The 13,456-nt window shown below is 49.6% G+C and overlaps 1 protein-coding gene across 1 annotated transcript; it reads right to left on the reverse strand.

Annotated features, from left to right (window-relative positions):
• Nucleotides 1-580: 580 nt before the first annotated feature.
• Nucleotides 581-2,426, reverse strand: PpBr36_07092 (uncharacterized protein; the record flags this gene model as incomplete). The annotated part of the gene is made up of 2 exons (XM_029894230.1): nt 581-2,247; nt 2,330-2,426. The coding sequence occupies 2 exons, from the start codon at nt 2,424-2,426 to the stop codon at nt 581-583; spliced, it is 1,764 nt and encodes a 587-aa protein (XP_029748123.1).
• Nucleotides 2,427-13,456: the final 11,030 nt, after the last annotated feature.

The following is a 13,456-nucleotide window of genomic DNA, read 5'->3' on the forward strand; positions in this document are numbered from 1 at the left end:
TGGGGATGGTATTATAAGGACAACCCCCTGAAGAAGAAAAGGTATAACATTGTGGCTGACGGACAAGAACATAACGCGGAGCCTGGTATCATAAAGGTAATGAAGAAAAAAAATCAAAGCAAACGACAACGCCATTCCGTGCATTGCTCGTTGAGAGGCATGATGAGTATAATATAGTAAAAATGGAGGTTCTCCGACCTCTTTTGTTGGGCAGTGTTGCCAGCATTGTGTACCTGTGTAACAGCCCGCTTGTTGGGGAAATCGATGTGAACCCCTCATCCCAAAACCAATGATTTTCGGGTTGCTTGTCCACCAGCGATCGGGCCGAAAAGCCACTATCGCTAGGCGGCGTGGCTGGAATCCACAGCCAAATAAAGTCAAAACAAAAAACGCCGATGGCTGATGCGGTCCAGAGCGTGTCGCTTTGTGCAAGTGGGAATGCTTCGTGTCATGTTGTTATTACAAGACAGATGGTTATCTGTTCCAAAAAAAAACCCCGCCAAGTGTTCGCACACCTGGGCTATGGTTTGCAAATGCTGAAATAATTATGTTTTGATGGTGGCGCCGGTGGTTGTTTGAATTACCAGCCCTTGACATGGTAGCCGCCAAAAGCCTCGCGGGCAAAGTATTGATCCCAGCTGCTAGCGTTGCCGTCGTTCTCCTTTTTAACCACAGCTCTCTCGGGATACTGCTTCAGGTTGGCAACGTTGTGCGAAGTGTGTCTCCGCTTGAGTACAGCATTTACTGTAGAAGACTTCTGGGAGCGCTCCCAGACGAGATCACGACGGAGAGATTCGGTAAGCTCGGTCGAAAGCATGTTGCGCCTTGTGGTACGTGGTGAGAGCGCGGCTTGTTGGTTGTTGGCATGGATAGGGGCGACAATCGGCTGCGCAGCAGATCGTGGGATCTCGTTAATAGGCTTCAGTTGCGCGGCTCGGGATCCCCGCTTCATCATTAATGGGCTGTCGTCCGAGTCGTTGGGTGAGGCAACAAAGGAAGGTCCCTGTCGAGGCACCCGGCCTTGGTGAATGGCAGACGCAGACTGAGAAGCTCCGTTACCGAGTTTTGATTGCCGGTCGTTGCGTTCAAGCATCAAAGTGATGAGTGAACGTCTCGAGGTCAGGTTGACCTTGGAATCTACTCGCTTGAATAGAGTCTTATCATCCATGCTCGATTTACCGCTCTCCTCGTTGGAGTCCTCCCATTCTGAGTCGTCGTCGTCATCGTCGATCGCACTCTCGTCCACGTCCGAGTATTCGTGATCCATCATGACCGGGGGGAAAGTCCTTGTAACGACTTGCCTGCTGAAAGAGGCTTGCTTTTTCTGAGGCGAGAGGAGTCCTGACCTGGCTGAGTGCATGGCGCTCTTGAGTGATTCGCCTTCCTCGGAAGAGCCACCAACCTGAAACATCTTCCTCTTGATTTGGGGCGCCGGCTGACGAGGCAAGTCGGGGCTGTTTCCACGATCGCTGTGAGAATCGTCACATGAAGAAGAGCCACCCAAAGCAAACTTAGCCTGGGGCTTCTTGGATTGCACAAGCTTCGCCTGCGGAGATGAAGTTGGCTCGGGAATTGTGTCGATTGGGGCTGGCCTTGGTTGGCTGGTGACATTGTGGAACATGGGGATGTGAGATGTTGAAAAGCCTCGGATGACAGGGTGTGATGGTGGCGAGTCTCGGGTGCCTGGTGACGACTGCTGAGACGAACCGACGGACTGTGTGGGCGAGGCTCTATAGGCATCCGAGTCGCTTGTGGACCCGGTACGCCCGATGGCCGGGGTGGGGGGACGAGTCTTCTCTGTAGAAACCTCTTCGACCTGCTTCTCTGCGGGCTTCGAAGATGACATAACTGGTGAGGGTAAAGGTGAGGGTAGGGCCAAGTCGTCCTTGGTCTGGATTATCGAGGTAACCATCTTCTCGAACTCGTCGGAAGAAATGTTACATCGGCTCCTGCTGCTAGAGCACGAGTCCTGTCTGCATATCCTTGGACGGTCGCTGTCAGTTGGCGAGGCTGCTGTGCAGTCCACAGCCTCCTCATCAGCAATAGAGTCCACGCTGGCAGATAGTTGTGGCATGTCTTCGGAAGACTGCTGGATCTTCCTCTCGATCTCCCGTGGAAGGGAGCCAGTGGGGAATGATGGAGTGGTCGTTTCGGCTGCGGCACAGAAGGTCTGGTGATTCCAAACCCTCCAGGCGATGTTTTCTAACCTCCTGCCCTTGGCAACTGAGTCTCCACACCTTGTGAATACTATTTGGTACTGCGATGTTAGTATGTGAATCTTGCCATCTAAGCCTTCTCGACCAAGAGACTCAAGGGCTACCAAGCTCACCTGTCCAAAACTTGACCAAATTCTCCACGTCGCCGGTGTCGAGGCCGTGGATGGCTTCGGGGTCGACCTTGAGGACGTCCTGTAACATACAGGGCATGGTAGTCGGCGTGTTCCGCTCGAATTGTCGAGCGTCTGTTAGGTCTGTGGCGCTATAAATAGTGACGGCTGTTCGCGACACGACCGCGAAAGTCGACTGGCTGAAAGTTGATTCGTGAGATGATGTGAGCTTGCGGTCTGTTCCCTCGCAAGATTGTGGGCGGCGCCAGAAGTGCAGCACAAGGCCAGTCGAATTCGTGCTCCGCGTAGTGAGTTGGGTAGGTGGATAAGATTGCTCAGGAAGTGAGGCTGACTTCAGGCTTATACAAGGTTCCGTCGGTCCACCGTAGATACTGAGGAGGTAAGTGTTGGCGTTGGGTCGTTAATAAATCAAGTGCTTATCGAATATCCAGTGCGATTCGAGAGTAAAGAGAACTGCCAATGTTAACTTGTTGGTAACTTGGGCGTTCGTGCTGGCGTTTTTGTTATCATACGCAGAAGACTCAGGAAGGGCAGGATTGTGGGGAGTGCGAATCAAGCAGTAATTATTTAAAAAAAGACATCAATGGGTGAGCGATGGACCAAGCCCCCAAGAGCGTGGGGAATGGATGATGCATGGAGAGGGGGGGTGTGCAGTGTCATGGAAGGGAGCGAGCGGACTCGCGGTGAGGTAGCCTTGGAAGCGCATCCACTCACGAGGGGGTCTTGGGCGTGTAGAGTTTGTACCTTAGGTACCGCGGTACGTACCCTTCTTCTTCCCACCCCCCTGGCTTACCCGACCCATCAAAATCCATCCCTGGTGGCGTTCCGTCAACCCTAGCTTACCTACCCAAACACTCATAACCCACATCCACATTTGGCACACTCTGGCGCTCATCCGCCTCCTCCCCCCGTCGCTCGCCTGCAAGCTGCCGAGTGACTTCCCGACGCAACAGGGGCACTCAGAAGTAGCGCACCCCCCATGAGTATTGTTACTCGGTACCCATTGCCCCGTTGTCTGCTACGGGGAGTACTCTGCAGCTGGGTAGATGTACGCACTTCACTTGCCTACACCGCCTGTAATTCTTCTTCCCCCAGGTGATTGATATGGAACTTTACGAGGGTGGCCTCTGACCTTAATTTTCTGCTTGTGCGCTGGTTCCTATTTGTGTCTGATCCGATGATGGATGCGCTGTTCAAACTCGTTCATGTGCTCTCTCCCTCCCACCTTTCTTTGCTCCCCCCGCCATAGAAAAGACCCGATCATTCTCAAGATTGCCTAGAAAATCCACCCGTGAAGTTACAAAAAGACCGACCCAGACTGGACGTGCTTGAAGGGTCAGAGACGCAGTACTGTACTGTAATTTCATCAACGTGGGACGGGGCTTGTTCCGCAGGGGACACAGGTGCCCAACTGTCTGTCTCTCTTCTTTTTTGTGAAGCCAAGGCTTTTTCCTCCCAGACCGGCTCGGGGAGGAGTGTGAGTTGTAGGCTAATCCCAACCTGGTAATATCCGCAATTATGGGGCGCCGGCTCCTGGGCTCTGGGATCCGGACTTGGTAGGAAGGGGGTCTCTTCTCGGTTCTGGTCACATGAGAGCGCCAACGTGGTTGTTGCCTACTTCCTCTTTGGATAAAATGCTACCCGAACAGGCTTGGTAGCTTTTTTGCGTTCCGTATCAGGTAGTAAAGTTTTTTCGGGTGAACGTTTAGAGCGGCTAACTCCCATTCCACATCCACATTTCCCATTCCACAGCCAGCGCTCCAGCCACACAGACACCCATCCAGGCCCAAGTACCGCGCCGCGGCACTGAGACTCTGCAGTACCAAGAAGAGCCTGCACTCAGGCTGCGGCCACGAGGGCTGGACGAAACGGTCACGAGTTAAAGCCTCGTCAGTCAACGATCAGTCGAGGCCCAGTCCGTCGTCCAGGTCGGGCGCGTCTAGGCGCTGGCCACAGCAAATTCCACCTTTTGACTCCTATCAATCAATGGTCCAGCCTCGAATCTCTCCATCAGCTTGGCCTTGTGAGTACGTATGCAGCACATCAACAATTATCGGTGCTGAAAAGGGCAGTAGGGAAGTAACTATGGTCACTTGGTGACGCCATTATTTTCTGTACAACATGGTCTCTCGGTCCCGTTTTAGCTGGAACATGCCTCGGGAGCCAAAGACTTATGGCCACGAACCCCGCGCCACTTCACTGGGCTTTTTACTGTTAAGATGGATATTTGTTTTTCTCCCTGCGATAACTATCTACCATAGGCTTATTACTGTGCCGTAAGGTGGACTGTTCAGCCAAAGTGGACAGAGTGGACAGGAATGCCTGGCGAGATGCCTGCCATTACCCGGCTTGGACTAGTCACATGGCTCGAAATTATTGTTATTTGACAAGCAGAATCTCCAATCCTGCATGCCCGAAAAAAGTTCTGTCAAGCAATGGGGCTGCGAAATCGGAGAAATGCTGCCAACACGGGACAAGGAAAAACAAAAACAAATTCAACAGACGTCACTCGGTGGTGTAGGCCTACCGCTTGCAAGTTTTTGGCGACCTTGGTCCCGTCAAGATCTACCTCGCTACTCGTAATTCAATTGCCCTCTCTTGGTGGTTGTCCTACGGCCTCGCCTGGGGTGCACTGGGCTTCTAGGTTGCAAATGCCGACGTGCTGCTGCACGCACTCACTCGTGCTTGTCACTCAGCGGATCCCCGTGTCGCGCTCGGCTGTGCTACCATTTGCCGCTGCCAAATTAACCCAAGGCACAATGCAGCTGACAGTGCTGCGCCAGCATTACTGTGCCTATCTCGACTGTCTCCCCACACAAAACAAATCACTGCGGACTTCACGCCGAGGCATAAGTTGACCAGGTTACTGGAAGTCTGGTGATCTTTCGATTTTCATTCCTCTGGAATAGGCAATATTGTCGCTGAGAGTTCTCATTATGGAGCAGAGGATGGCAATGGCTTTGGAACAAGGAACTATTGCCACTACCGCCGCCTGGAATTGCGTCTTTGGTTGGACTGGGACGTAAAGAGTATCCGTAACTCTACAAGTGGCGCATGAAGCGAATAGAGCCAAGAAACAACAGACAAGAAGAAACTGCCCAATAAAACGATATATTATAACCCTAAGAGTAGTAAGAGCATTTTGCGACCTGTCATAACAATTGGAAAGTGCTTTAGGTTATACCGCATCCAGTGGCTAGTCCTGTGAACAAACAAACCCCGGATAGCTGCCGCATCCTTGTAAACATTTACGGAGTGTAAGAAAACGTAAACTTTCTACCCCGTAGCATTGGTTTAGAATGTTTGTCGTCTGCGGCGGTGTTTGTTTGATCAATGAATCTAGAACCTGAGTGTGTGTGTGTCTGTGTACAGTAGGTGTGACCAGTCATTTTGTCGCCCACGCTATAGAGTAAGTATTTTTACTGATTGGCTTTCAAGTTGCTTTCTATATGAAAAACATAAACCACTATTCGCCCCTTTAAAGTAGTCCACAACTGCTTGCAGAAGTGTAAAAACAGGTGGCGCTCAGCAGCAGGCATAATATCGGTGACGTTGTAAAGCAGCTTTTATACGCGCATTACGGTCTGTCGCGGTACAATGTCAGACTTCTTTTGTGCGCAGGAGCTCAGTTGGTGAGTTGCTTGTTTAGTCGCAAGGGGCAAAGGATTTACAGGGGCAGATAATTGGCTCAAGTTACCCAAGCCTTTATGTGATTTGTCCCAGAAACCCGGGCCAGCGATTCTGGGGGATTTACTTGGTAAGGCGAACTGGACGGGGTTTCTGTCTCTTCCCATTCCCCCTTGAACCCCCAGCCCCCGTGTTTTTAGGTGAGGAATTTCCGATGCGAATTTACGACTTCGGAACACCAATACCCTCTCTCTACCTCTATTGCAGAGAAGCTGCTGGTTTCAACTATTAATATCGGATGCTTCAAGACATCATTAAACCTACTGTGTGATTTTGGATTGAAATCGGAGTGTGGATGGGAGTAATATTGCTAATCCAAAGCAAACGCTCGGTGAATGCACTCTGTAAGGATGCAAACAAGCAAGCAAACAAACAAACAGCAAACAAGCAAATGTCAGTCAAGCTGCAGCACCACTAAGCGGCCAAGCATATATCAGGTGCGCTACGCCTGGCCAAAAGGGGCATTGCACTGACCGTAACTCATATTACACCAATAGGAACGCGTTCCAGAAAAAGGCATGGACAGCAGGCGACCGTGCGTACGCGCATAGACTTGGGCCACACCTGACTACCACACACGCCCTTCTTATTTCTTTGCCATGTTCTATGCGTCTCTTTTCTTGCTTTTGCTTTTGTGTAAATGAAGTATTACTGCATGTATGTAGACTATAGCAGGTAGGTGCTCATTAGACGCGGACCCCCACGCAGGTTACAAACAAAGACTGTTACACGCCGCGAACTTCTAATAGTTTGTTGATTCAGTGGTTGAATACACCAACTGAAATCAGGATCTACGTCTCCTCCAAGTACAATGTGCTACGTTATTTCCAGGCGATGAGATTTGACTATCTTAGTAGATGGCCAAAATTGCGTGACGGTCCGTTCTTGAGAAACTCGTGTCTTACAAAACGAACCGTGGATTAATTACATGTCTAGCGCCCCTGATCCAGCGCTAAGAATCATGCAGCCAAACTGCATGAGGAAATACGAATGATTAAAGTATACATCGTTCCAACGTTATATTCATCAGGTGTGTGGAGAGGGCGCAACACCCAGCTGCGGCTGCAATCTCTCCATTGCGTCACTGGTTTGTTCTGAGTTGTGATGACTGCAGGCGGCAGCGACTCGTTCAGAAAGAAGAAAAAGGAAAAAAAACCAGACGAACAGAAGAAAAGGCCCAGGGGCTGATTGCCGCAGCTTCAATAATCACAACCCAGTACCAAATATCAGGAGTACATGGTGCATTCACCTTTGGCCCTGCAAAGTTTATGCACACCCAGTCCTGACCGGCTTTCGACAGGCCACTAATAGTAGTTGGGTTTTTCCCCAGGGCGGCAGAAGCAATGCGCCGGAAGCCTAGGGGTTGGTTCCCCGGATTCGATGGTGCAAATCAAATCAGCTTTGACCGCCTCTCCTTGCCTCTCCATCTCTCTTTTTTTATTCTTCGCTTGAAACAACAGCTCGGCGCCACATTTTGCGAAAGAGCGATGCAGTCATCGTCGACACCTACAAAGAACTGACACCCGTGTTGGGGGTTTTTTTTTGTGTTCTAGCCTCGCCGCCGATGCTCTGCGCTTGGGTGATTTGGTGATGCGAAGGGCGGACACCCCGTGTTTACGATCGCAATCTTGCCTCCCGAGGCCGGACTCCATTTCTTTTTCTTTCTTTTATTCTTCCCCTTTGTTCTTCTCCGCTCTAAGCTTCTGTGCTTCTGTGCCTCACATTATCCTTTTGGAACTTTGGAGGATGTACCTATGTATCTTGTAAATGATAAACATGACCCAAGCATCGCATATGCACTTGCTTAGTCGCACTGCGGCGGCTGCAAGATTGGCGAGTGGAGATTGGTGTGTGCTTCGGCTTCGTTTGTTGCAGGCAGAGTCTCCCGCAGAGCCGGCTTGCGCAGAGTCGGAGTGTTTCTGGTGGTCCTTTCCCTCTTCTGGTCAAATGGCAGAGCCGGGGTTGCAACCTCGAACAGTGATTTGGAACATGTCCATGCCAAACTACACACTTGCTTGTCTGTCAACCGTTTCCCAATAGGGACGCGATTCACTAGTTTATTTCCACGGTCCTGCGAATGTCTCAAAACAAACAAACCCACCCAAAAGGCAGGAGTAAAAATAAATAATCATAAGCAACTTCATAATAAAAAGGCCCAGCCTGATTACAATAAACAGAAAAGGAGAAGAAATCCAAGTTAGGCAGGACCCTGGAACGACCGAGGATGCACCATGAGGAGAAGAGAGTAATTCCCCGGACCGATTCTCCGCCTTCACTCTGATTACCACGCAGAGTAATCTTGGGTCCAACAACCGAACCGAGCCTGTGGTTTCTGTGCACATCTTCTCCGCCGGTCCGGGGACCATTTTTTCCAAGGCGGGGAAGAGAACAAAGGGTCCAAGTTGAAAACGTCTTCTGGACCTTGTGATTGTACCAAACTTTACCGTACTGTACCGTTGTAATTTTTCTTTTCCACCACGTGCACATGTTCATTCAATTTTCAAACCAAGCCGTCCAAGACCGTTTTTGGGTACACCACCAACGATCCGACGACAATTTTGATCGCGCCAGCCTCACGCAGTTCCCTGCGACGACTTTCCCTTGCAAATCACAAAACTGGACTGGCATTACTGTATGTGGCAATGGGCAATGCCTTCTTGCAATCCACAACAACCGGCTTCTTGGAGAATAATAAGCATGTGATTGAGGAAGTGGATAAAACGCAATGATAATATTAAATACACCAGCAGGGGGGGCCTGCAGTTAGAGAGTTGCAGTTCGCCGAGCCTGGGCTACCTACCCACTTCGCATTTTTACTATGGTCGTCTCATGCCCTGCACAGTTACAGCCCATCCAGGCAGTCAAGCCAGGCGCACCTCACTTGAGCTGGCTGTTTGAGTGTAAGGATTTAGCCACCTTGGCAACCCCTACTGGTGGTGCGTTTGCCGCAACGTCATGGGCGCGTCTCTGCTCGGGACCTAGTTTGGCAAGATTTACACATAAATTGCCATGGTTTGCCCCAAGTCATACACAGGCAAACATTGGTACAGTTTTGTAACCCAGACATAGATCCGTGCGGCTGCGCGGGGTTGACGTAGTCAAAGTGTATATTTTCCAGGGAGGGAGTACACACAGAAAAAAAAAAAGATAGCATGAAAGCCGGATAAAACACTCACTCCCCTTAAGCAGGTAGGTGTCTTTATGGCGGGCCAAAATTAACAAAATGGTGTTCTCACTTGAGACATTGACAACTGGCCTCGAGCTGAGTGGGTGTGGGGCTGCAACCAAACAGGCACAAGGCACCACCAAGAACGGACGCCTCTCTTTGCGCGGTTTTACGATCCAAACAGCTATGTAAATCTCGGTTGGTGATCGAGGTCTCGCCTTGTTTGGAATTTGCCTGGGCTTGGGTCACGCGCGCACGACAAGAAATGGAAAAAGAATAATATAGCCATAATACCTGCCAAATATCTCTCGAAACAAGCCGCCGCCGACATGGCAAAAAGAGAAAAGAGCCTCGGCCTTCTCTCCAATAAGGTCAATTCAATCATGTCCAAGTGACCGTTTGTTATTGCGGCCGAGTGGCAAACGGCCGGAAAGACGGGCCAATACATGGCATTACATTTTTTTTTTTTTTTCACAGTAAGACCCCCGCTGCTCTAGGCCCCCAGATCTCCACTAGTTACTAGGTCGCAAGCCAGTCCAGCAGCCCCTGGACTAAAATGTAACAGCAGGAGACGAGGCTCATCCCCGCAAAAAAACGGCGTCAAGTGACTGCGAAATATGAACTCTGTGCCGCCGAATGACATAAAGGTCCCTTGTTCTTTATTATTGGGTTTGAAGCAACAGGCACGGGGTCCTTTTTTTTTTTTTTGGCAATTTTATGTATGAATGCAACTACTTGATGGCGATTTGATTTGCTGGGGCTCGGAAGTAAATTTCTCTTCTCTAACATCTATCCTTTTTACTAACCTCGGCCGTAAATGGCCTCCACCCTCGCCCTAATCCAACCCCAGGTACGGTGCACCCCCAAAGTCTTGGCGGTGGCCCCTGGATGAAGCGCGGGCCTCCCGATTCCTGAAAGAGGCGAGCGAGCCAGATGAATGCCCACGTGGCCCCCCCAATAGGCAAAAGACAGGGCCAATTTTTTATTTTTTTTGGCCGGTTACTGTGCACCATGTAATGATAACGATGCTGCCTATATATTGATTTATATATTGCTGACAACCTTTTTGACGATCATCCTACAACTGTTGCTCACGAATATATAGCTCATTTTCTTATTGGCGGGGTCCTTTGGCATTTTCTAACCAAACACCACTTCCGCGTGCCCTGTCTCCCCAAGTCCCGGTAGGGGCCGAGATGCGCCGGGCGCCACGGGGCGGCGGCGGGACGGTAAGGTCCTTCCCAGTAAGCGTCAGTCATATCGTCAAAGCTGACGGCTAGCAATTCTAGGGTTCTTGTAAGGGGGGCAGAAAAGCGTGGGGATCGAGCTGACTCTTGTCAGCTTGGCCCCGCCCCTGAACGCCGCATTCTGTCATAATTGTCTCCTGCAAAGTTTGGCACTGCCCGCAACATTATCTGATTGCCACCATTGCGCGTATAAACACACACACACACACACACACAAAAACATATACGCTGACTGCCAGCAGGGGATGATGATTATAGTCTATGTCACATGCGCATCCAGAAGTGCTTAGTATTCCTGCACGGCCACACCGGTTCTTACTCAGTTAATGTACGAAATTGTCTATCTCTAGGGGAAAGAAGAGAAGAGGGAGACCAAAAAAAAAAAAAAAAAAAAAAAAAAATCTCCGCGGCGTCAATATTTCAATCAACACTCCTCACATGTTCTTATTTGTGAGAAGCTACGCACCTTTTGCCGATGCGACTAACATGACAAGTGGGGGCAAAATACTTGCGACTCGGAAGTGCGGCTTCACATTTTCTAAATATTCCCAATAATGAATAATTACATGCCGATAAAAAGTAGCGAGTTAGAATGAACTTCAATTACCCTCCTGCATCAAAAAGGGTAGGGGCTGTTAAGGGATTAATCATGGAGAAGAAAAAAGAGAGTACAAATTAGGCTATATATACTAACCTTAACGTTGATAGAAAAACAACGCTAATGACAAGTAAATATAGCATCAGTCCGGATACGCCGACTTCGGCAACGTTGATGCATGGGTAATAAGAAACACAAACATCAAGCCGAGCAATACTGGGTAGATACTTGAACTTTGTGCAAATCGTCGCAGCCGTGCCAACCATGTCTCGGTCCCTAGATGTTTCTAATACAACGCGGGGGCTTTGTACATCTATTTTAATACATCAAAACACTATCACCACCATATTGGTCAGGACCTGAAAATGCGAGCGTGTCATATTAAGCCGCTACTCGATCATGGTTGGTTTCCGGACCCGCTTTCCTCCGTCCAGAAAACCCAAGACATTTATTGACGTTCATCCCATATTATATTAGTTCCCGAAACTCAGCGTCCAGAAGCATGAAGGAGAGACACGCACACACCCATAACCTGAGTACATCCACACACACACACTTCAAACTAAGGGGCGTTGTTCAAAATAGTGGATGCGGTAGGGCTGCAAAATGTGTAACTATGTAAATGATTACGTTAGCCACACATATCGTACAGACCGGCATGCGTCCGATCAAAAACAAAACCCACAATGCGCGATGCTTACTCGCGCTAGGCAAAAGGTGCGTCGGGTACGAAAAAAAGGCGACATTTACTAAAGAGAAACATCGCGCCCAGCTAGGAGCTGCGCGGACCGTTCCTTGGGGGGACTGGATATGGGTTGCTACGCTGTAATGTATGCGCCAATATTACTGAAGCAACTAGCTCCGTGAGGTGGTGTGTACGCCAGTCAGCAATATCTGGGTTTTGATGGTGGTGGGCAACGGTCGCGATAGAGTACTGTAAAGGAAAAAAAGCCCGGAACCGAAAACGAAAATCAGGGCTGCCTGAAGGGGCCGACCCTCTCAACCGATGCAACCTGACTTGAGGATCTATCATCCAGAATGACCATGATGATAACGCCGGGAAAGCGAGCACACTTTCTGTGGCCGATCGTAAACAATTGTGGCTTTACTAACACGTTGGCAAGTCGCGCACGGCAAAGTGCATCGTAACGGAAAGAGAGCCACTTTCAGCCAAGAGGCTCCACCAACCAAAGGAAAAAAAAAAAAAAAAAAGTCCAGGACAAGCTGATGTCGCTTTTTTTTCGTCTCCCCCGGGATCACGAAAGCCTCCCAAGAAGACCCTTACTATAAGGATCTCGGATTAGGATGTCCGGTAAGGAAATATTGGCGCCCCCTTTTGTAATGGGTGTGCGCCATGGCTCGGGAACGAGCCCAATAAGTGGTAAGAGTTGCTTTTTTGTACGGGTTCCCTTTTTCTCTTTCCGGCCGCACTACGTGCCAGCGAATCCCCTCCTCTATAGGACGACAGGAATAGACGGGGTGTGGGGCCGGCATGACGTTGCGATTTTTTTTTTCATTTTTTATTTATTTATTTTTCTACTGAAAGGCCGCCCTAAAGGTGGGTGTGGGGGTGCGTGCCGCCCGCCGAGTGGTGTCTTGCCGCAGTTTTATTTTTCTCGATTCAAAGACATTTCTCAATTGTAATCCAAAGCGGAGGTATACCTCGAGGTTAAAAGCTGGTCGGGGAGGGTTGCAGTAGTACTCACTCGCCGGCTCAAGTCTATCGGTACTGGTTTACGTACCGTCCAGAGTTAATGCTACTGTACATAGATAGTCTTGGGTATTTAATTGCATCCTCTGGGCGCCGTGGCGCTGCACCCCAGAATCCAAGTCGTATTTTTAATAAGTGTCAAATAAACGTACGAGTATTTGGATTGCAAAGTTTTTTTTTTTTTTTGTGTAAATGAGCTATGGCTGAACGATTCGGCGTTCGATAAAGCAATGACGCTACCTCTTCATCCAGGTAGTCGGGTTGATAGGCATAAGCCAAGGCACAATTTCACCATGGCACCAAATGTGATACGAATAACTATCATTCGGGGGGCCTTTTTTGGCACCTAGGAACGGAGTGTTCCGTATCCCGTGGACCCTGAACAGGAGAAAAGCAATGTCAATTTTCAGCCTTCATCTGCCTCTCTGGACCCTGCGGCCCAACGTGAAATGCTTTTTCCAATCATCAACAACTAAAGCCACCCCATATAGCATCTACAGTACTGCAACGGCAATTCGACTACCTTTTCCTGGAATAACCCGCTTGCGGTGTCCGTCAATTTACAGCCAGCTGGATTGGGTCGACCCCTCAATTCTTTTCAGCAACAATTTCTTTTTCCTATTCTTCTTTCTTCATTACCAAAGCAGTATTTGGCAAGCGGTGAGGGCTGCAGGCGCGCCTTGACCGCCAGCCTTGCCGT

This window comes from Pyricularia pennisetigena, chromosome 1 (assembly GCF_004337985.1).
Source record: "Pyricularia pennisetigena strain Br36 chromosome 1, whole genome shotgun sequence".
Taxonomy (NCBI): Eukaryota; Fungi; Ascomycota; class Sordariomycetes; order Magnaporthales; family Pyriculariaceae; genus Pyricularia; species Pyricularia pennisetigena.